At 47.5% G+C, this 21095-nt stretch overlaps 1 protein-coding gene across 19 annotated transcripts in view; it reads left to right on the plus strand.

The window, feature by feature from the left end:
• PPFIBP2 (PPFIA binding protein 2) overlaps positions 1-21095 on the plus strand; it is a 133184-nt gene that overhangs the window by 105793 nt on the left and 6296 nt on the right. For 15 of the 19 annotated variants that reach the window (XM_080641599.1, XM_080641588.1, XM_080641601.1 and 12 more), the window contains 15 exons: positions 1145-1256; positions 3875-3936; positions 5123-5198; positions 6267-6355; positions 8068-8135; positions 10013-10070; positions 11017-11058; positions 14074-14212; positions 15347-15379; positions 15788-15929; positions 16596-16724; positions 18410-18560; positions 18847-18958; positions 19236-19324; positions 19632-19754. In XM_080641599.1, coding sequence (XP_080497725.1) covers positions 1145-1256; positions 3875-3936; positions 5123-5198; positions 6267-6355; positions 8068-8135; positions 10013-10070; positions 11017-11058; positions 14074-14212; positions 15347-15379; positions 15788-15929; positions 16596-16724; positions 18410-18560; positions 18847-18958; positions 19236-19324; positions 19632-19754 — 1425 coding nt within the window. The remainder of the gene's footprint in view (positions 1-1144; positions 1257-3874; positions 3937-5122; positions 5199-6266; positions 6356-8067; positions 8136-10012; positions 10071-11016; positions 11059-14073; positions 14213-15346; positions 15380-15787; positions 15930-16595; positions 16725-18409; positions 18561-18846; positions 18959-19235; positions 19325-19631; positions 19755-21095) is intronic. The other 4 variants (XM_080641600.1, XM_080641603.1, XM_080641591.1 and 1 more) reach the window with 1 other exon arrangement.

Consider the following 21095-nt stretch of genomic DNA (forward strand, 5'->3'; position numbering starts at 1 on the left):
ATCTTCTAATGAGGATGGGAAAGCATAGACCCAACCACACCTACTGTTAAGTGTGAAATGTAACTTGCTATATGTATAGAGACATGGGAACCACCCAGTGTAGCTTCCCATGTGTATACAGTAGGTCCTCGGGTTACGTCGGAGATCCGTTCCTGCGGCGCGACGTAACGCGGTATTTGCCGTAAGTCAGAACTCACCTACATAAGCACCTACGTCATTCACATGGAGCACATACACAGCAGTAATGAAGTGAAACAGTAAAAAAATTTAAAGAAAGATAATAATTTCTGACCTTTACTTGTGGTAAATACAGTAAATAATAAAAGACATAAAGCACATATGTACATACATCGAAATGACAGAACTTTTTTTTTTAATAAATAAATGGGAGATGGCGACATAACCACGAAACGACGTACATTGAGTCCGATGTAACCCGAGGACTGCCTGTACATATATGAATGTGGGTATGCACTGGTGTGGCTGTACTTGCCTACTTTATTTGCAAAAGTATATCTCCTCAGCACACCTGAATTCTTGTATGTATGTATGTGTGGATGATCGTGCACAGGTGCCTGGAGGTTGGGCAGTCAGTGGCTGTGCACAAAGAGTGGGAGAGTGAGGAAGGCAACTCTTGGCTCACTCTTTGTCTAACAGTAGTGATTTGATTTCCATTGTATTTCCTAGATGGGGCAAAAAAATGAAAATGCATGCACTTGTAACAGTGATGTACATACATGCTGTTGCATGAATATCTTGGGAGAAGGAAGACCACATCCAGAAAGAGAATATCCATTTTTGGACCAAGGACAGCCATCCCATTGCACACAGTCCCAGCTCATTGGTGTTTGGACAACAGAGGGCAGGGGAGGGAAAGAGCCTGGTCAGGTAGGAGGATGCTGGAGAAGAGTAGGTGGACAGCCAGAGACAGGCAGGGCCAAAATGACCAGAAAGAATGAGTTTATTGGTCAGAGCTCCACCTTGTGGAAAGGGCTGTGAGCACCTCTAATTGCTCACCTCTGGCACCTCTGCTCCTAATTTCCTAACCTGTCCTGGGACCCATTGGCTCTGGACTCTGACTTGAGGCACTTCTTTACAGTTTGGTAGTCCCTCTGAACTGGTAGGGTCCTCTGTTCTCTTCCAGGCTGAGGTGGCCCAGTTGCAGGAGCAGGTGGCCCTGAAGGATGCAGAAATTGAGCGTCTACACAGCCAGCTCTCCCGGACTGCAGCTCTCCACAGTGATCATGCCGAGAAAGGTAACTGGTTGACTGTGACAGTGCAGTTGCCCCTGGGTCCTATGCCCCTGGGCGTGTATGTCTGTGGATGAGTATGTAAATGCCTGTGTGAGTAAGTGTGCTAATGTGCATGTATGTGTACAGACATATCCAACTGAAGGGATGCATGTATGTGTCTGCATGACTGGGCCTGTAATCCCAGATCTATCATGGAATCATTGCCATGAGCCCCTCCCCTGCCCAGAAGACTCAGCTCTGAAGGCTTTTCTCACATGCATTCTGACCATTAAAGCTCTGTGTAGCCACCTCTGGAGCTTTAGACATTCACATGATTGAAAGGACTTGTTTTTGTGTCATCTACAAAGGGGAAGCTTTAGCAGTTCATTCAGTCATTTAATGGATTCCTGTCTGGTACTTGTTGAAGGCCCCGAGTTTACAGAAACAAATTAGTTATTGCCCATCCTTTAGATCTCAACTTAAATGTTACCTCTCAGAAAGATCTTTCCTGCCCTGGCCAGTTTTTGCTCAGTGGTTATAGCATCAGCTCATGGACCAAAGGGTCACAGGTTCATTTCCCAGTCAAGGCATGGTCCTAAGTTGCAGGTTCCCCAGCCCTGGTGGACGTGCATGCAGGAAGCAACCAATTGATGTGTCTTTCTCACATTGATGTTTATCTCCTCCCTCCCTTCCAGTCTCTCTAGAAAGCAATAGATACCTTTTCTGGCCACCCTACCTCCAATAGATGCCCCCCAATCCTATTTTTCTCTAAGTCAGTGTTCTTTCCCCCCGCCCCAATAGCATTTATTATAATTTGTCAGTGTGTGGTTCTCATTTTTGGGGTTCTCTTTGTATAGCCTGTTGTCCTCTCTCTGGGGCAGAGACTGTGTCTAAGTTTTCATAAGACATTTCCACATACCACGTATTTAGCCAATGGTAGGCTCCTAAGTAATATTTATTGCATAAATGAAAGGATGATGAATGGTCCCCAAGGAGTTCAAGTCTTGGTGGTAAATCCTCTTAACACATACTTAGTATTTATGGCTATCTGCCTTGTATACAAAATGTTCAACATCTTCCAACTTTTTCTCTTAGCTGAGGCCGCAGAGTAATGCTGGGGGAGATCATGTAGCTGGGTAGATTGATCCTGTTACCTAGTCTCATCTCGGTCTCAGCACTGCTTAGCTCAGATCCCTGCTGGGGTGGTGAAGCCATGTGGCCATGAAACAGTAGCTTAGGCTAGAGAAAATTAGCCACCAATATGCTAATCCCTTCCCCAGCCTTTCTTTTCCCAAGCCATTAAGTGTATGTGTCACCCACCCATCAAGCCTATTGTAGAGGCTGGATCCGCCTAAAATAACCTAGATTATCTGTGATGTTAAATCAGGACAGAAAGCTCCCTGATCCATGACTTCTAGACCAGGCAGCCTTCCCCCTAGGCCCCACATTACTCCACAGTCCATGCCTTCCAAGCCCTGCCCCATTCTATCATCAGTTGCCTCCTGGAGTTGGTCCTTTGGTCACTTGCTCCCCAAAGCATCAAGGTTTGCCAGTCTTCATGTGGAGCTCACTGCTCTCTCCACATGCCAGGCTGCAGAGCTGATCTTCAGCTGGCAAGAGCCTAAGATAATGGGCAAGCACTCTACACTTTGCTCTGAAAATGGATCCCTACAGCTATTTATACAAAGTCCATAAATCTGTTCTTCCTGTTCTTGTTGGATATAGCAAGCATCCTAAAAGCAAATGGGGTGCCTATACTGTTGTTCCCTGGTCTCCTGTACTTTTCTTACATAGACACCCCTGTTCTCTTTGCAGTACCCTATATCAGGTGTATCCTTGTTTGGAAAAATCTAACTATGTGCCACTTCCTAGACCTCCAAATATTTGGTAGAATTACCTCTAGCTCCTTCAGGCATTGGCATTTGACCTGGCTCTCTAGACCAGTCTGGGAAGAAGTCAAGAGCGTCCCTCTTGGCTCCAAAGTGAGAGAAGGCCATGAATTGTCCACCACAGACTGAAATAGATCCCTCAGCCTATAGGGAAGTTCTATATATGTATGATGAAATAGGATTGTTTTACTTAGCAGTAGAGTTTGTTTTAATATATGCAAAGATGTGTCTAAACATTTGTTAGTCAATTCTGTCTATACCATTTTAAACTAAGCCAAGTAATCAACTCTTTTACATAGTCTTTCTTTTCCAATCTCCATTCAACTATAGACATTTCCCCCCTTATTTTAAATTCTCTGCTACAATCCATGGGACTGCATGACTTTCTTTAAAACTAATTGCAGTCCAGGCACATGCCTTATAAAGGATAAATGTCTATATTCTTATGAGATGTTGGTTGTGAAAGATTTTTCTCTGTGTCATCTTTGAGTAAATGGCATTTTGTTCCCCCCCCACAAATGTCTATAAAGAGAAGACAAAATGATAGGTTCATTCATTTATTAGTCTAACAAATATTTAATGAGACTGAAGTGTATGCCAGACACCATTATGGGCTCTTTAAAAACTAAGGAAGCCCATGGGCAGTTTATTCACATGGAAACTCCTCAAGTTTTCACTTGAGAAGCATCTTAGCATGTGGAGATAGCTGCCTGCATTTACATAAATAATTCTTTCCACATCTAAATTCTTTAGACCAAGAAATTCAACGTCTGAAAATTGGGATGGAAACTTTGCTTATTGCCAATGAAGATAAGGTAAGATGGTCATTGGGCAATCCTATCTTTTCCCTGCTGACATCCCTGGCTCTGTTGGTCTCTGCTGGTCTCTGATATTTTGGGCATGGCCATATCCATCAGGTCATTGATTCAGGGATGTGTTGGGAGAATGGCTGTGCTTCCCAGAGACTAGACCTCAGCCACCTGTTTTTGGCTTTGATGTCTGGAAACTTTGCCTAAATGGACTCTCCCAAAGGCAGATTAAAGCCAAGCCTATTCATGCTGGTGTGGAGAAAAAATACCTCTGTGGTTACTGCCAATGTCAGAGCTGTTGCTTAGACTCCTGGCTACACTCCAGATCAATCCACCCTCCTCCCACATTCATGATCCAGCGATGGACCCAACACGGAGACACTAGGCAGCATGCAGTGCTGTTTGCCCTGCTGTCTTATATTCTTCACGTGCAATTCCTGCATAATCACAAATTAAACACCTCTGTAACCTGGCACAGACATCAGCTTGGAGGATCACACCCCTGTATTTTACAGATGAGGAAACAGACTCCAAGTACTTTAGTTTTGCCCAAGGTCAGGTAACAGTAGGTGGCAGGGCTAGAGTTTATGCCCAAGTTCATCTTAACTCCAGAACCTGTGTGGCCTCCCAAGTCCCTAGGCCTTTGCTGAAAGAAACAATCCCCTGGGGATGTCCTCTGTTGTGTAAGGAACCTCAGACTCCTAAGGAACAAGCAAGGACATTGGGATAAATAGACAGTTTTATTTTAGTCATGTGTGTGGAGGGGAGGGGATATGCGGGGGATATCTCCAGGGAAAAACACTTGGGCCAGGAGGCAGATTTGAATGGTTACCTAAGGAGAGTAGGGCAGGGGTGGGGGGGTGGGGGGGGCGGGGCGGGGAGTGGGGAGGGAGACAGAGAATTTCCTGCTACTGAAACTGTTTCAGCCCCTCAAAGGCTGTGTCAAGAAGGGGCTGTCTTATGGTTGGAGATTGGACTCAGCCTTGAGGGAGAGGCAAGAGTGACTGCAAGCCGCCTGCGAGGCAGACCACAGAGAACCCGGCTCTGGGAAGGGGCCTGGACACCGTGTGAATGCTTCTCAGGTTCCCCATGGCACCTCCTCTCAGTGGGCACAGAACCTAGCCTGGGCCCAGAAAGGCACTCCTGAGGTGGCAGTGCTGGTGCTTACATGTCTGCCTTGGCACTGCTGCAGGACCGCCGGATAGAGGAGCTCGCGGGGCTGCTAAACCAGTACCGAAGGGTGAAGGAGATCGTGCTGGCAACGCAAGGTAAGAGCCCCATTTTCTCCCAGAGGTATTCCAGCTATGGGATTAAATCCAGGGGCAGTCCCGCCAGAAGATTCTTCATCTTCATTTGGGGACAACCCTCCGCTGGAGAACGGAACCGGTTAGACTGTCCCGAATTGCAGGAAATGGGCAGCTGTTAAGATTTCCAGGAATTTTGTCAAAAGGCACTCAGTTCAGAACTCTCAGGGATTGTCCAGATCACCAAGAAAATGCAGCTTTCAAATTGAGCCCCTGAGAATCCCACCCTTGGAGGATCTCCTCTGCATCTCCCCAGGTTTCCCCTGGGAGAGTCAATGAGTGGAGTGCAACCTGGATTAGAAATCATTTCAATGCACTTATTGGGGATGAGAGCTTGTCCACCTCCTGGAGAATGTGAAACTCTCCCATGGGACGCCCAGGGCTTGGTTCCCACAGGGCAGAGAGAGCTGTTTGCATTTCATATTTGCTGCCCAGACTGAATGCAACATGCAGGCAGCATTCGTGTTCTTATGGGCACAGTGGGGCATGTGCCAGGCTGTCCACTTTGTTCACACCATTGACCCGGGCTCCCATCACAGATCCCAAGGAAGCAGCTGTTTCATAGGAGAGGGCTGCTTGGAGGATATTCAGGAGTCTCTGATTCCGGCTGAGGTGCTGCTTCATCTTAGGAGCAAACTGGCTTGTGGCTGATTGGTTACCACCTTGCCCACTCCCTTCACCCCATTCCCACATATATGTCACTGCCGTTTTCATTTTCTGTAATCCTTGGAGACCTTGGATCAAGTCACTCTCAGAATCTGGTTGCCTGGGCCAAGGAGTGAGAAGGTTGGAGAGGGATACTGCGGGGTGCCTTCTCTCTGTTGCACACAGGAGCTTTGACCTTGAGATGACCCTTTTGGCAGCCCATGCTCAGATGCTGTGAAGAATCTTCCAAATCATGCTCTTAATGCTCCTCTGTATATTTCTTAGTCTTTCTTGGTGAAGGAAAAAAGTGTTAGAATTGTGTGGTGCAGTTATAATTTCTGAACAAAGGACACTATGTGATCATCTTTTCTGCATTAATGCTTCCAGGGCCTTCAGAAAGAAATCTCTCAATCAATGAAGAAGAGCTGGAGGGAAGTTTCAGAAAGTGGAGCACTACAAATAAAGGCCCCGAAGAGGTGCTGTTTCCATCTGGAATGTGGGGTTTCAGCAGTTCCCAAGGGCTTACCCTGAGCACAGGGGAGGATCTAGGCAGGCACCTGTCAGGTATAAATGTTGACAGGTGAAAACTGAAATCAGTGGAGTCCCGGAGGCCTTGGGGAGAGCCCCGAGGGCAGCCAGGGGCCCAGGCACAGGCCTGTGTTCGCTTGGGAGGGACAGCATAGTGGATGCTGGACATTCAAGGGTAGGATTTTTTTTTTTTTTAATTCAGTTCCTTGTCTTTTTGTATTTCCTTTCTGGAGTGTAAGCATAGACCAGAAGTGTTGTTGCTTTTACTTACTTGTCTGTTTCTCCAGAGTCTGCAACAATGCCTGGTACCCAGTAGAATTCAACAGTATTTGTTAAATGAATGGATGCATCTTGCTCATTTAGAGGGGCAGCTGCCAGTTTTGAAGTCCTACATCTCTACTTCACAGACATCCCTTGGAGACCCAAAACCAGCAGAGAGATGTTCTTTCTCCCTTTTCCTTGTTTAAAATCTGCCCCTATTATATGAATCTCTGTGGACTTAGGATCAACACAAATAAGCACACAGATAGAGAAAGGGCTTCAACCTAGGATCTAAAAAGTTCAAGAAACTCCAGAACAGCCATACTGAAGAGAATCTTAGCGGTCCAGCTCAACGCTTTTAATGAAGGAAAGTGTAAAGTGTCACCCAGTGACCCAGTTACCTAGTCAAAGCAAGTGTGCCGGACTGTAAGAAACAGCAGTAACTGATACGTGCTCAGTACCTCTGAGTGTCACTGTGATAAGCACTGTGTGTGGCTCACCTCATCTACTCCACAGCAAGGAGATGGCAGAACCTTGACTTAAAGCCAGGTTTATCTGACCAAAAAGCCCAGGCTTTACCAACTGTACTATAATATCAGGGCCCTTCCTATAGTAGACCAAAAAGACACTGAGCTATAGAGAAAGGAGGTGGTCTTTGCAGTCAGTCTGTCCTTATATACCATTAGCTCATGCCCCTGCCACCTGTGATGCTCTTTCCTTTCTTGGTGAGCCCACACTCAGTTCTTAAGATTCAGCTCAAGTTGTCTTCCCTCTAAAGCCTTCCTAACCTTCCTACGGGTGAGAGGGAGCCCCTCCCTCTCCTCTAACGTCATGTTATGTTGTAGGAATTGGTGCCACAAGGACATGTTACATTGATCTTTCATCCTACTTAACTTGTCTGCCACCCTGATGTGAGGAGTGCTGGCCTTATGATGAGCACAGGGCCTGGCAGGTAGTAGATGTTGCTCACATTTGTTGAGTGACTCTATCAATAGAAGTGTTGCTCATTGCAAGCAACAGAAATCTGCTCTGACTAACGTTGGCCTAAAAGGCATGTTCTTGAAAGGGCTCACTGAATGAAAGGAAAAGCTGAAGGACCAAGCTCTAAAAGGGCAGGAGCAGCAAGAGCCTTTGGGATTCAAGTCTCGGGACTCTTGTCGGGACTCTACTCCCAAGATGTGAACTTTGGCCCAGGAAGGAGAGGCAGGTTGGCCTGGGTTGTTTCTTGCACCCACCTCCTTGGTATCTTGAAATAGCAAAGCACCAGAATTGATGGAGCCACCATGGCTGTACCCAGGGGAAGAACTGTAACTCCCCAAGAGAAATCATCGAAGAAGGGCAAAGGGTGGTTTCCAAATAGCAACTGTCCTTTATGATGACTCGTCTCTTTCTGGTGCAGATGCCTCCAAGATGTAGCTCTCCTGTAGTGGGGCCACCTCCACTTCCACAGAAATCACTGGAAACCAGGTAGGAGGCTCAAGCTGTCACCTCAGGCCCCACTCGGGGCGCCTGACATGGTGGGGACTGGCCATGCATTGTGAGCATGACCACTATGTCCTGGGAACACCTGCCCTTTCACCATCAGGACAGCAATCCAGGCCCTCACAGTGGCCATAACGGGACCAACACCATGGAGAATCACAAACCATCCCTATCAGCAATGGCCATAGAGGGACTTCCCTTCCTTCAGGCTGAGGGTCTGGGTCACTGTCACGGAGAAAAGACCTGGCCAGGGGTTAGATCCTCAGAGGAGAGGTGGCTGCACCTCATCTGGGCCCTCCAATGGCTCATCAGAGCTGAGAGCATTCCATGATGTGTGCCTGTCATTTCTGTCGGGCCCTCTGGAATGTCTTTCCTGCTCTCAGGGTGACTCTAACCCCTCTTCCGTCCTAGAGGGGCTGATTCATGGGACCAGGTTGCAACATGGGGATTTATATGGTTTTTACACATGCCCCAGGTGATGGGGAGGCAGCCAGTCCAGGGACCAGCATTTGGACACTGCCCCTGCTCTCTAGGGAAGGCCATTTCTCCTACAGAGAAGCTAGTCCAATTGCTTTGGCAAAGTGTTGCATAGCAATGCACTTATAATCGGCTGGCCTGTGGGTCACTTGGCTGTCATCTGTCTGGTTCCCTCTAAAATGAACCTATTTCTAGTTCTCTGTGTCAGCTCTTTAGAACACGTTTCCAAGTAATGGAGATACGGAGCTTCACTGCCAAGAGCAGGCTGTCTTTCAGCCAAGGTGTCTGGAGACAATGGCCACAGCATGATAGAAGCTTCCCCAGATGGGTGCTGAGTCTCCAGAGCTCATACTCTCAGAAACCCACTTTCCATTTCCCCTGAGCCTCTTAGCCCCAGAATAAACAGTGGTGTCAAAGAGGGTAATCGGCCAGTTCTTAGTTTAGTAGAATAAGAAATTTGGTTTATGAGTTCACTCAGGAGAAAGTAACACACACTGACCAGGCTCACAAGAGACTAATGTACAACAGATGCTGACTTCTTCATATGAACTGAGAAATACTAATGCCAGGGAGAGACTTGTCACAGGTAACCCTTGTGACCACAGTGGTATTGCTTCTTCTCTATCCAGTTGGTGCCCTTCTCAGTAAAGTAGCCCCTGTAAAAGCAAATTCTTCTTTTTTTCTTTTTAAATATATTGATTTTTTTACAGAGAGGAAGGGAGAGGGATAGAGAGTTAGAAACATCGATGAGAGAGAAACATCGATCAGCTGCCCCCTGCACACCCCCTACTGGGGCATGTGCCCACAACCAAGGTACATGCCCTTGACCAGAATCGAACCTGGGACCCTTCAGTCCGCAGGCTGATGCTCTATCCACTGAGCCAAACCAGTTAGGGCTAAAAGCAAATTCTTCTGAGCAGACTGGAAAACTCTAGCAGCTAATGCTTTGGAAGTGGGGATGGCTGATTTGCTTATCTCCACTCTAAAGTAATTCTTCCCCCCTGGGTTACTCTTAGGCTCAGACAGAGCAGTATTGGCACCTTCCCTCTCTTTGAGTCTGTTGACATTGATCTTTCATGACCACAAAACAGCTCACAATGATACAATGGAATGGAATATATTCTAGGTTTTTGAGGAATGCCAAGGACTTTTGATTTGGATTTAAGCGATGCTTTCATGCCTTCACCAACACATTGTCCCATCAGGCTATCCCAGAGATGGGCCAGTCTCATCTTATGTGTAATCATTATTATGAGAGGGTGGCATTTTCCTGACCTTGACCCTAAGCCCAAGACAGACTACTGGTTAAACATTTGGAATGTTCTCTGCATGAATGATACTATGTACCTCCTTCTCCAGTAACTCTTTCTTATGTGTTTTTCCAGGGCTCAGAAAAAACTCTCCTGTAGTCTAGAAGACTTGAGAAGTGAGCCTGTGGATAAGGTCAGCCTATCAGTCTCTCCATAAGAATCCTGAGTTACCTCTCTGTGCCCAGCACAGTGCTGGGACACAAGTGAGGTCCCGGTCCCCGCCTTGTAGGGCCTTTTATTAAAGTTAATGGGGTGGCAGGAATTATGGGAATATCTTGAAAAAACCAATCAAGTGTGGTCCAAGGCATCCTAGCGGCCAGGTAAGCCAGGAAATGCTGCCTGGAGTTGATGAGAAAAGATACTGAGGTGGGCAGAGGTAGGTTTTGGGAAATGGGGAGTAGGAGAAGGTAAGGTCAAGACCATGAGTCATATCAAGCCCCAGAAGAACTTGGATACTTGCCCGGTATCCTCAGGGCACTAAGTATTGCAGAGATTCTAAATGAAGTGATGTGGATAGAGACAATCCCAGGAGTGAGCTACAGGATCATTTAGAAGATTGTGGAGAAAGTGTTTGTAAGAGTCTGGAAAGATGAGGAGGGCTCTGTGGCCCTTTACGAGGGTAGCCCTTGACCATATGGGTAAACCCTGAACTGGAGGAGAGTGTCACAGGCTCTTGATTGAGGACATTGGAGACCAAGGGGTCCTGCCCTGATAGAGCATCTCCACTGGGCCCCACTGCCCAGGATCCTGTGGTCTCCAGCAGTACACCAGCCTCCCTGGTGATGCTGCGGAAAACCATAGAGGGTAGAGGTGGCAGGAGGCACAGGCCCATTCAGTAGCTTTGTTCCCATGGTCCTTTGCCTCTTGCTTCTCCTGGTCAGATGCTGGCAGCTGCCCAGGACATCTGTCTATGTGGTTGGACAGTGATTCCTGTTTCCTGCCATGGAGGATGATTACCTGGCATAACAACAGGGAGGGAGGGGATGAGCCTTGCAGATTCAAGCCGGTCCTGAGTTGTTTGTGACTAACACAGGTCTCTTTTTTCCCACGTAATTGAAATCCTCCTTGTCATTCCACAGTGTGTCAACGGGAACAAACTGACCCTGGTGGGAGAATCCAAGGTACGTTAAATGCATGTCCCTCTCACCTGTATATGGTTGTATTGCTTGCTAGAGTGTTTTCATGTAGCAAGTTACAGCTTCTGTAACCTTAAAATATGTTAACTCTAAAAGGTAATAGGGTGAGAGAAAAGACAACATTTCCCTTTTTCTTTGTATGTACACCCCGCTGTCTTGTGTGCTTTCACCTCCATTCTCTGTGGGGTAGGGTTTCATAGGCTCAGAGAAATTCATCTTCAACCAGGCAGCGTAGATGCGATTACTGGAAAGGGGATATGGTCTCAGCACACAGCTATAGGAGGGCGACAGCTTTCACTCTTTCTGTGCTGATATGCCATGGCTAAAAACCCAGGCGTCCGTTCAGCCACAGCGGCATCTAACATTGGTGACTGAGCACTCATTGCACTGTAAGACACACTGTATTCTTTTCTAACTCTGTCTCTGACATACCTCTGCTGGGCTTCCCTGGAATGTCATCGCTGATCCCGGCTCTCCCTCTGGAGCCGTGCCCCTGACAGCTCTAGAATGTAAGTCCCCTGGCCCTCTCTGAGTTACACATCCTCTTCTCATGTGCACAGATCACAAACCTTTGGCATCCCTGTTCAGTCTCCTGGGATCAGCACTAGTTCTTCAGTGTCTCCTCCCGCTGTGCCCTGGACCACACTTGAGCGTGACGTTCCTGATGGGGTCTGACCAGTGTCCTCCCATCCAGGGACTGCTCTGGTGGTACTGCTGTCACTCCAGGCCCCAGCACATGACCTTTTCAGTGCCTGTGTTTACGGGCTCTGAGGCAGGAACTGTTATTCTCTATTTAGAAATGATCAAAGGTTCTGAAAGGCTAAGAGAAAGGGCTTTGCCTAGGTTGGTCTGACTCAACGCCCAGGCTCCTCCCACTCAATGTGCTGCCTCTGTGCTGGGCAGTCAGTTACATGCTGCTCCCTGGCTGGGAGTTCATTCCCCCATAACCAGGCTTACTCTTCTTGGAGACCAGGGAAGCAACCTGATTCAAGCATTTCTGTTTTCCCTGTGTCCCATCCTGACCTTGCATGACCTTCACTAGCAGTGAGTCCTTCCTTCCCAGCTTTTCTTCTTGGCTAAACAGAGCTAAGAGCCCTTTCTATCGCCTTGATCTCTTTCTCACTGATCTGGGACACCTTTGAAGCCCATCCCTTGGGTTAGATCCATGCGCTCTTTACATCTCAGCTCCTTAGCAGGCACCCAGAGCAGCCCACATCAATGAACTCGGTTGCCTCTGCCCTTCTTAAGAGAGCATGAATGTTGATGCAACCAGAAGTCTGTTTTGAGGCCCGCCCCCTCTCCCCCTACTCCCATATTCCTGTATATTATGGAACTTGGAGTCAGGCCCTTCAGTTTTCTAAATTGGTTGAATTCTGCCTTTCCCACAGTCAGAAAAAATACAGACCTCCAGGGTACCATCCTAGAGGGGCTGATTCATGGGACCAGGTTGCAACATGGGGATTTATATGGTTTTTACACGTGCCCCAGGTGATGGGGAGGCAGCCAGTCCAGGGACCAGCATTTGGACACTGTTGGGCTTGAGCACATGCCTGTCCTTTCAGGCCCAGGCTCTACCTATGGGTCACTGTGAACTTAAAAACCATATGGTCTCCATATCCCAAGGTTCTGATGATTTCTACTTCACCAGCCGTCCTTTCAGAATTATTTGAGAATTTCACTTACTTTTCTCATAGTCCTCCTTTCTGAGCTTCTTTATAGGGCATTAGTATTCAGTGTCCCAAGAATGAATTGGTGCCCTAACCGGTTTGGCTCAGTGGATAGAGCGTCGGCCTGCAGACTGAAGGGTCCCGGGTTCGATTCCGGTCAAGGGCATGTACCTGGGTTGCGGGCACATCCCCAGTAGGGGGCGTGCAGGAGGCAGCTGATCGATGTCTCTCTCTCATCGATGTTTCTAACTCTCTATCCCTCTCTCTTCCTCTCTGTAAAAAATCAATAAAATATATTTAAAAAAAAAAAAAAAAAAAAGAATGAATTGGATTTCAAACAATTTCTAGTACATGCATTTATAAGCAAACTGAATTCAGAAATGTCTTGGGCACTTGGCTGTTAACTAAATGAAACTTCAAAAGATATCTCAGTCCAGAAGTCTCCTGTTGCTTGTCTGACTTGTCCGTTTTGAAATCGATTTTGTCGTTCATGTTAATTTTCTTCTGAGGCCAACCAAGTGATCCACAGTTGACTCCCTTGGTCATGTTGCTTCAACTTTTCTTTTCTTTTTATTTTCACTCAAATGCATTGCACTCGTTTCCCTCACATTTGTGAATTTAGGGGCCATTATATCTTTCTTGACCAAATAAGTCCAATTCTTCTTTCCCTTCTAATCAGCTGTTTCTTTGGGACACTTTCTATGGCCAGCCCATTGCTCTGGGGCTAAACCTCATGCAGACCATGATCCCGAGTTCCTAGGGGACTCTGTGTTGGCATGTAGCCCTCTTGCTCATTTTCTGTGGTCATCTCCCCTGAGTGCAGTGTACCTTCTCTCTTTGCCTTAATCTGGTATTTTCCAAAATTAATATTTTCATAATATATAATTATTAACATAATATAGGAGTAATGTATTATTATATTAGGTATAATATATTATATATTAGTTATTATATAATAAAGCAATAGCTTTTATTAGAATTCTGATTTATTTATTCAAAGGGCTCACAGGGTAATTTATAGCTCTTAATTCATTGAGCCTCTGAGCACTACACCAAATGGAAAGGCCTCCTCTGCATCTTTCCTCCGCTTCCTGCTTAGTCAGTTGCAGTCAGCCCTGCATTTGGGCTTTCCTCCAGCCCGGTCTCACTGTGTGGCCTCAAAACTCTGGTCCCCTCTCCTGGCCTGCACTGAATGACCTCTGAGGGGTCTCTGAGTCAGCTGGAGTGAAGTTGACTCCTGGAGAACTGGGTGTTGTCCTGGCAGCCCGAGGTTTCCTAGTGGGGTTTGAGTCTGAGACTGACAGCTAATTCAACATCTCTCTCCTTCCAACAGGACAGCCCTTTTCTGGTGGAGCACAAATACCCCACGTTACCTGGGAAGCTTTCAGGAGCCATGCCCAATGGAGACGCTGCCAAATCTACTCCCACCACCCCCCAGCCTGATCCCACAGGAAACAGCCTGCGGAGGCTGAGTGAGTGTCCAGGCCTTGGCACCTCCAGTTAGTGCACGAAATCCTGTGCCCACCACGGCAGCCCGCAGCTGGAGAATGAGGGGGGTGGGCAAACAGGATAAGTCAGACCACTTCTAGAGACTCTGGCTCCCTTTCTGGGTACAACGTTTCCTTCAGTAAACACCTTAGAGCCCAGAAAACCAGGGTGTGCACCCACCCTTTCTTTCCAGCTGCAATTACTCTACCCCTATCTCTCCTATTCCTCCTCTCTTGAACCCCTTCCTGCCCTTCCCATCATTCCTCCTTTGCCTCCTTCTGAGACTCCTCACTCCACCCTTCCTGTCCCTGCTCTGCCTCCTCTGTCACCCTGATCTCCCCTTTCCTGTCTCTCCTTCCTCTCTGCAGCCTCTCTATTTCCAGTAGGATGGTATTATGGGCTCTCCTGAGGGAGAGCATTTCCCTAGAGAAATGGAATCAGTGGCCAGTGGGCAAGGATGCCAGTGCACAGATATCCATTGGATGCTTAGGACCCAAAACCGTGGAGATCTCTGGTGCTTTTCATGCAGAAGAGGCCATCTTTCCCCTACAGCATCGCATATCCATGGGGCCTGGGAGGGAATATTCAGGTCCTGGTAGAGCTCTCCTACCCCTGACTCCTAATCCCTGGCTATTCCCTGTGCCAGCCCTTATGTTGGCATCTGTCCTTGGCCAGTTCTGCCTCTAGCTGCAGGAGCTCCAGATAAGCCCTTGAATGAGTATGTCCTGGTGACACTCGGACTTGGACTTGCGGTGGCTTTGGACACTCTAGTCTGACTGAGTCCTGGCACCTGCACAAGCTTTGTGGGGCCCGGTGTATTCAGCCCTGCTGCCCTTCCTCCCTCTCCCTACCTGTGGATATCTCACCTGCCAAGAAGTGGCTCCAGGGGTGTTCAGTCCCCTCACCTGAAACCTCTCACTGCCCTGGCCCTGCGTGCTGAGCTTAGTCACCATTCCTCCCCTTCCTTCCTTGTGGGGATTATTTTTCTTTCTGTTTGAGTTTTTCTCTCTTGCTCGATGACTTTTGTTTATTTCTTTGCTTCCCTATAACTCTGGTGGGCTGGACTTGGGCCTCTGTTGCTTCTTCATGTGGCTTCTCTGCTTCTTGGTTGGCTGGAGATCGTGGCCGGAGTGTCAGTGCCCCTGTATTAGGTACTGTACCCTTCCAGGTGAGGTGGAGCGTGACATGCCCTACCCTAACCGTCCCTTCTGAGCATGCAGCCAGGTACCCCTCCTGCCTGCATTCCCCAATCTCCCTTGGGAAAAATAAAGCACCTTCCTTGTTGGAGTTACCTGCAAGTATTTGGACCCCAAACCCTTAGAATTTGGAGGCATTAGCTCACCCAGATTTGAAACCTTATGCTCACTAAGTCCTCCTAGAGAAACCTGGAGTGTGCTCAAGCCCCCTACTGAGGTCTTGGTGTAAAGTTCTGCCCTGAAGGCAGAGCTGGGCAGACTCTTCCCAACGCCCACTGGAGGATGTCCAGGCCTGGGGGAGAAGTTTCTGAAAGTCATGGCCCTTCCTCTCATTCACACATCATCACATTCTTTCAATCTCAGGAGACACAGAAAGCGGTTGGGATGATACTGTTATGGCCAACGACTTCTCATCAACGTCATCTGGTACTGAGTCGGGTCCCCAGTCTCCCCTGACACCAGATGGTAAACGGAGCCCCAAAGGCATCAAGAAATTCTGGGGAAAGTAAGTTGGTGGTGATGATTGTAATTATATTGCTTGGGATTAATATTCTTCTTGACTGGGCAAAGAGTCTACGTAAAACCCTGTGCAATTAAATATTAGAAAACAGTGAAAATAGAGTGCTCCAAGAATTTGAGTGACTTTTTTTAGGGCCCAGAGAAAGAGAGCTGTGAAAGGCATCCATTAAATATAGCTAATTACCTTACATGCCATTCATTCTAGGCGCCCACCCATTCCACACAGCCTGAGCACATTCTCTGCAGCTCAGCCACATGTGCTTTGGGAGAGACACATGTGTGAGACCACTTGCTTCCTTTTTAGGGGTCAGTCTGGGTCTTAAAACATCTTTGAAGATAGGAAGCTGACTACTTGCTGGCTCAACTGACCCAGTCTGTGAAATGAAGCAGAATCCAGGGCCTCCTGCCAGGCACCAACCTCTACTTTCACTCCCAAAGGGAGAGGCCCAAATCCCAGAGGCAGGGTTAGAATTGAGGCTTGGGTCTGGCCAAGGAGCTATCACAGATCATGATCCTTGATCTCTGGGGAGGCACCGGGAAGCAGTGCCATTGAGTCCTGGGTCTGGCCTGTGTGGGCCTGCGTAGGAGAGGGTGCGCCCACGGCACGCTTCCAGGCTGTCCCTGACAGTCTCCGTGGATGTTCTCCACACAGAATCCGAAGAACTCAGTCAGGAAATTTCAACACTGATGCACCGGGGATGGCGGAGTTTCGGCGAGGTGGGCTCCGGGCGACTGCAGGGCCAAGGCTCTCTAGGACGAGAGACCCCAAGGGTCAGAAAAGGTAAGGCTCCCTCTAGTCCATCTACAAAGAAATCCTGGCTATGGTGGAGTGGGGTCAGGGTGAACGTCCCAGAGAATCCAGAGGTGGAAGGCAGGAGCTCCTGGTGCAGAGCTTCCCAACCTTTCCCGTTGGACCCGAGTAGACCTCACTCATGCTCATAGGCACATGGAGGAAGAAGCAAGAGCATTTTTTGTTTGGTGGGTTTTTTTTTTTTTTTTTTTTTTTGTCATTCTGGCCCTTCAAGGAAATCACTCCTTTTTAACAACTCAACCAGGCATTAAAAAAAAAAAAAAATTTTTAACCAGCATGTTAGGGGTACTTTCTTGGAAGGAACTTTTTGAAATATCTAGCCTTCTATATATTCCACAAATCACCATTTATTTTTAAAAATGAATATAAAGTTGCTTTGTCAATTTCTTTCCTCTCACTCCCGAAAGAAGATTCTATGGGGATTTTAAGTGTGCCATTAATATTCACACTTTACATGAAAAATTGATGTCTCTAAGAATTGACGGCTTTGTAATACCCAGGCATCCTGTCTAGAAACACGATCTGGCTCTTCATTTATTCATGTCTTTTTATGCTGCTCAGTTGGATGTTACAATTACCACCTCCCCCCATCCCCACAGGCAGTGACTCAGGACCCACACATTCTTTGAAAAGGCAGCTCCTAGACATTTTATCATTTTGGTTGCTATGAGTGGGATTTTTAAATTATTTTAACAAAACATGTTAGTGTCTGTGCATTCATGATATATAGAAAATTGTGGATTTATGCATGTCATAAATATTACATGTGTATGTATTTATAACTAGCCACCTTACTGAGTGCTCTAGGGTTCTCAAGATGGACAGTCTTCTGAAAGAAGATTTATTTTACCTTTCTAATGACTATACTTCTTATTTTGATCTCATCTCTTATACTGCCTACAAGTCTGTTATTAGTGCTGATATTAGTACTGATAAAAAGTATTACTTAAAAAAAAATATATATATATATATATACATTATTGATTTCAGAGATGAAGGGAGAAAGAGAGATAGAAACATCAATGATGAGAGAGAATCATTGATCAGCTGCCTCCTGCACATCCCACACTGGGGATCCAGCCTGTAATTCTGGAGTTGAACTGTGACCTCCTGGTTCGTAGGTCAACATTCAACCACTAAACCAAGCTGGCCGGGCTTGCTTTTTTATTGGCTTCAATGTGAATGCCCCTAGTATTTCATTAGGTATTAGCTGTTGTTGATTGGAGTGTTTTTGTTTGTTTGTTTTTTAATGTTAGAGAACTGACCCTTTTTACTAGTTTTCTGAGTGTTTTCCTAAAAGTGGTGTTGAACCCTGTGGAAAACATGCTTCAGTGTGGCTCTTCATCCTAATGGGGCAGGACTCTGGGCTTGAGGCACGTGTGCACATGTGCGTGAACCACAGCACACGTAAACACGGCCTCACAAGGATCATGTAACAGCCCCATGCTCTCAGCAGCTACAGACTTTAATTCAGACCAGCTGCCACCACCGGAAACTAGAGACCACCTCAGATGAGTGTGTGGAATTTTTTTCAACTAGATCCCATAGTGGGGAGTGTTTGTTAAAACATAGCCCCCTCTTTGTGAGGGGCAGTTACGTACAGATGGTGCCTCAGGCCCCCCACTCACAGGCAGTGCTGTCTTCCTGCTTCCCAGTGACCCCAATGCCCCCTTCGCCCAGTGGAATACGGAGCGCGTGTGCATGTGGCTTGAGGACTTCGGCCTGGCTCAGTACGTGATCTTTGCCAGGCAGTGGGTGACTTCTGGCCACACTTTACTGACCGCTACCCCTCAGGACATGGAAAAGGTAAGAGCTGAGCCTCCGGGCAAGGAGAGTCCCATCTTTCTCCAAACCAATGCCTGGGAGGTGAGGTTCCCTGATCCTCCTGGACCCCACTCTTCCAACCCCCACTCCACACACAGCAGAGTAGACAGAGAAGGCCCAGACTCCCTCTGTTGCTGCAAATTGATCCCTTGTTGCTGTGCAGGATTCCGCTGCCACCCAGGTGGAATATCTCCACCCAGACACAGCATCCTCTGAAGGCTAAGCTGCCCGCCGAAAATTCACATCTGTCTTCATCTTTCAATTTCAGGAGCTGGGAATTAAGCACCCTCTTCACAGGAAGAAGCTGGTTTTAGCAGTAAAAGCCATCAACACCAAGCAGGAGGAGAAGTCTGCACTCCTGGACCACATCTGGGTGACACGTAAGGACAGGCTTATGTGCATTATGTCTCCTGCAGCTCCTCAGGGAAGACGGTTTCCCTGGGAATGTGTCTCAAAGACGCTGTCTCCTTGTGGAAGGCAGATGGATTACTAAACCTTATGGGGAGTACAGCCAGAACTCCGGAATGAGCATCTGCTGCCTGCCCCCTTTCCTTTGGCACCCACATTCTCCATTCTCTCGAATCTCCCTTCCCCTTGGCACCCACATTCTCCCATTCTCTCGAATCCTATCGCACCCGTTTCCTCCTGTTTCTGCAGGTTGGCTTGATGATATTGGCTTACCCCAATACAAAGACCAGTTTCATGAATCCAGAGTTGATGGACGCATGCTGCAATACCTGACTGTGGTGAGGGTTTTCCCTTTCAATAGTTCACTCGTCCCTGTGAGCACTCAGCTCAGGTGTCCCTGGGGTGGCTATTTTAAACTTGATTCCACCACCTCCTTCACACTCTTACGGTCTGAAAATCGTGTTGTCACATAAGAGGTGCCAAGTAGCCAAGTCCGAACCATTGTGCTAAGAAAAGCTGTTGGTGTGTCCATGTGCACCTGCTGAGATGTGGTTGGCTTGTCTGTGTTTGGTCTGAGAAGGAACCTCGGGGGTCTTTTGTCACTTTGGAAACTCTGGTTCATCAACCAAAACTTTCCTCTTCCAGAATGATCTACTCTTCTTAAAAGTCACCAGCCAACTACATCATCTCAGCATCAAATGTGCCATTCACGTGCTGCACGTCAACAAGTTCAACCCTCACTGCCTGCACCGGCGGCCAGCTGATGAGGTGAGGGCTGGACCATACCTATCTGGGTAGCCCAGAGCCAGGACATCTGTAAGATTGGGTATAAGAAAACAAGAGGAACATCATCATGAACTGGCTGCATTTCGGACCTTGGTGCTGGGGATTCTTTCCTTTGCTAGTGCTCTGTGCTGCCCCAGACACTCCATGGTCTATGCCAGTGGTTGGCAAACTCATTAGTCAACAGAGCCAAATATCAACAGTACAACGATTGAAATTTCTTTTGAGAGCCAAATTTTTTAAACTTCAACTTCTTCTAACGCCACTTCTTCAAAATAGACTCACCCAGGCCATGGTATTTTGTGGAAGAGCCACACTCAAGGGGCCAAAGAGCTGCATGTGGCTCGCGAGCCACAGTTTGCCGACCACTGGTCTATGCTTTGTGCCCCACAGGAGCCACCAGACCTTCAAGTTCCCACCTTCCCTTGGGGAGACACATGCTATGGGCCAGAGGGTGGTAGTAGCAAGTCTTGCGCAGCCATCATAATAATGAAAGGCAATAAGGAAATGTGCAAAGGAGAGGGAGGGAAGAGGCAAAACAGAAAGATGGGTGTCAAAGGAGGCAGAGGAGAGGAGATGAGGAGCCCATAAGGAACCAGATATTTTGGACTAGATCTCCCTATTGGTAGATAAGAAATTAACTGACCTCCAGTCCTGGGTGCGCAGGGGATCCATGAGCAGTTTTTTTCTAGAGAATAAATTGTGTAGTTAAACACAGCAACCCAAATTCTGGAGAACTCCCTGATAATGTTCCGTGAACCTCAGAGTTCCTGGTGGGCCCTGAAGCTAACGGGGTGTGACTACACCACGTCTCCCATGTTCCCGGGAACTAAGTCTAACTGCTCTAAGATTGACTTGGCTTTCTGAGGGACTAACGACACCTACCCCTACCCTCCATCACCTATTTTTTCCCTGTTCAGCAAATAAGTTTTCTATACGACAGGCACATGCTGGGTATTCTGAAGACCCGTTGCCACCGGAGGGCACTTAGGCACAAGTATCTTAATGTGTGCTCTCCTAAAACATTGGGCCACACCAGGGAGATGTTTTTGTCTATAAAACACTCAGCTCATAATTGACAGTCCTCTTTAAAGTTATGTTGAATCACTGAATGAATGACTCTGTGCCTTTGGGGACTATTGTTTCCAAAGTTAACCAGAGAATTAGGGAATAACAGCTTTCTGGAATCAGATATCTCAGTGTAAAATATCCTGCATGATACCATGAGAGCTCCATTTCTTGGAAACTGGAAACGCTCTCGGGCAGCTGGTCTTGCCACCTGAGTCACTGGGGCATGGGACTTGTCTTCTGGCGAGGCAGCCGGGG

The sequence above is a fragment of the Plecotus auritus genome (assembly GCF_963455305.1).
Source record: "Plecotus auritus genome assembly, chromosome: 9".
NCBI lineage: Eukaryota > Metazoa > Chordata > Mammalia > Chiroptera > Vespertilionidae > Plecotus > Plecotus auritus.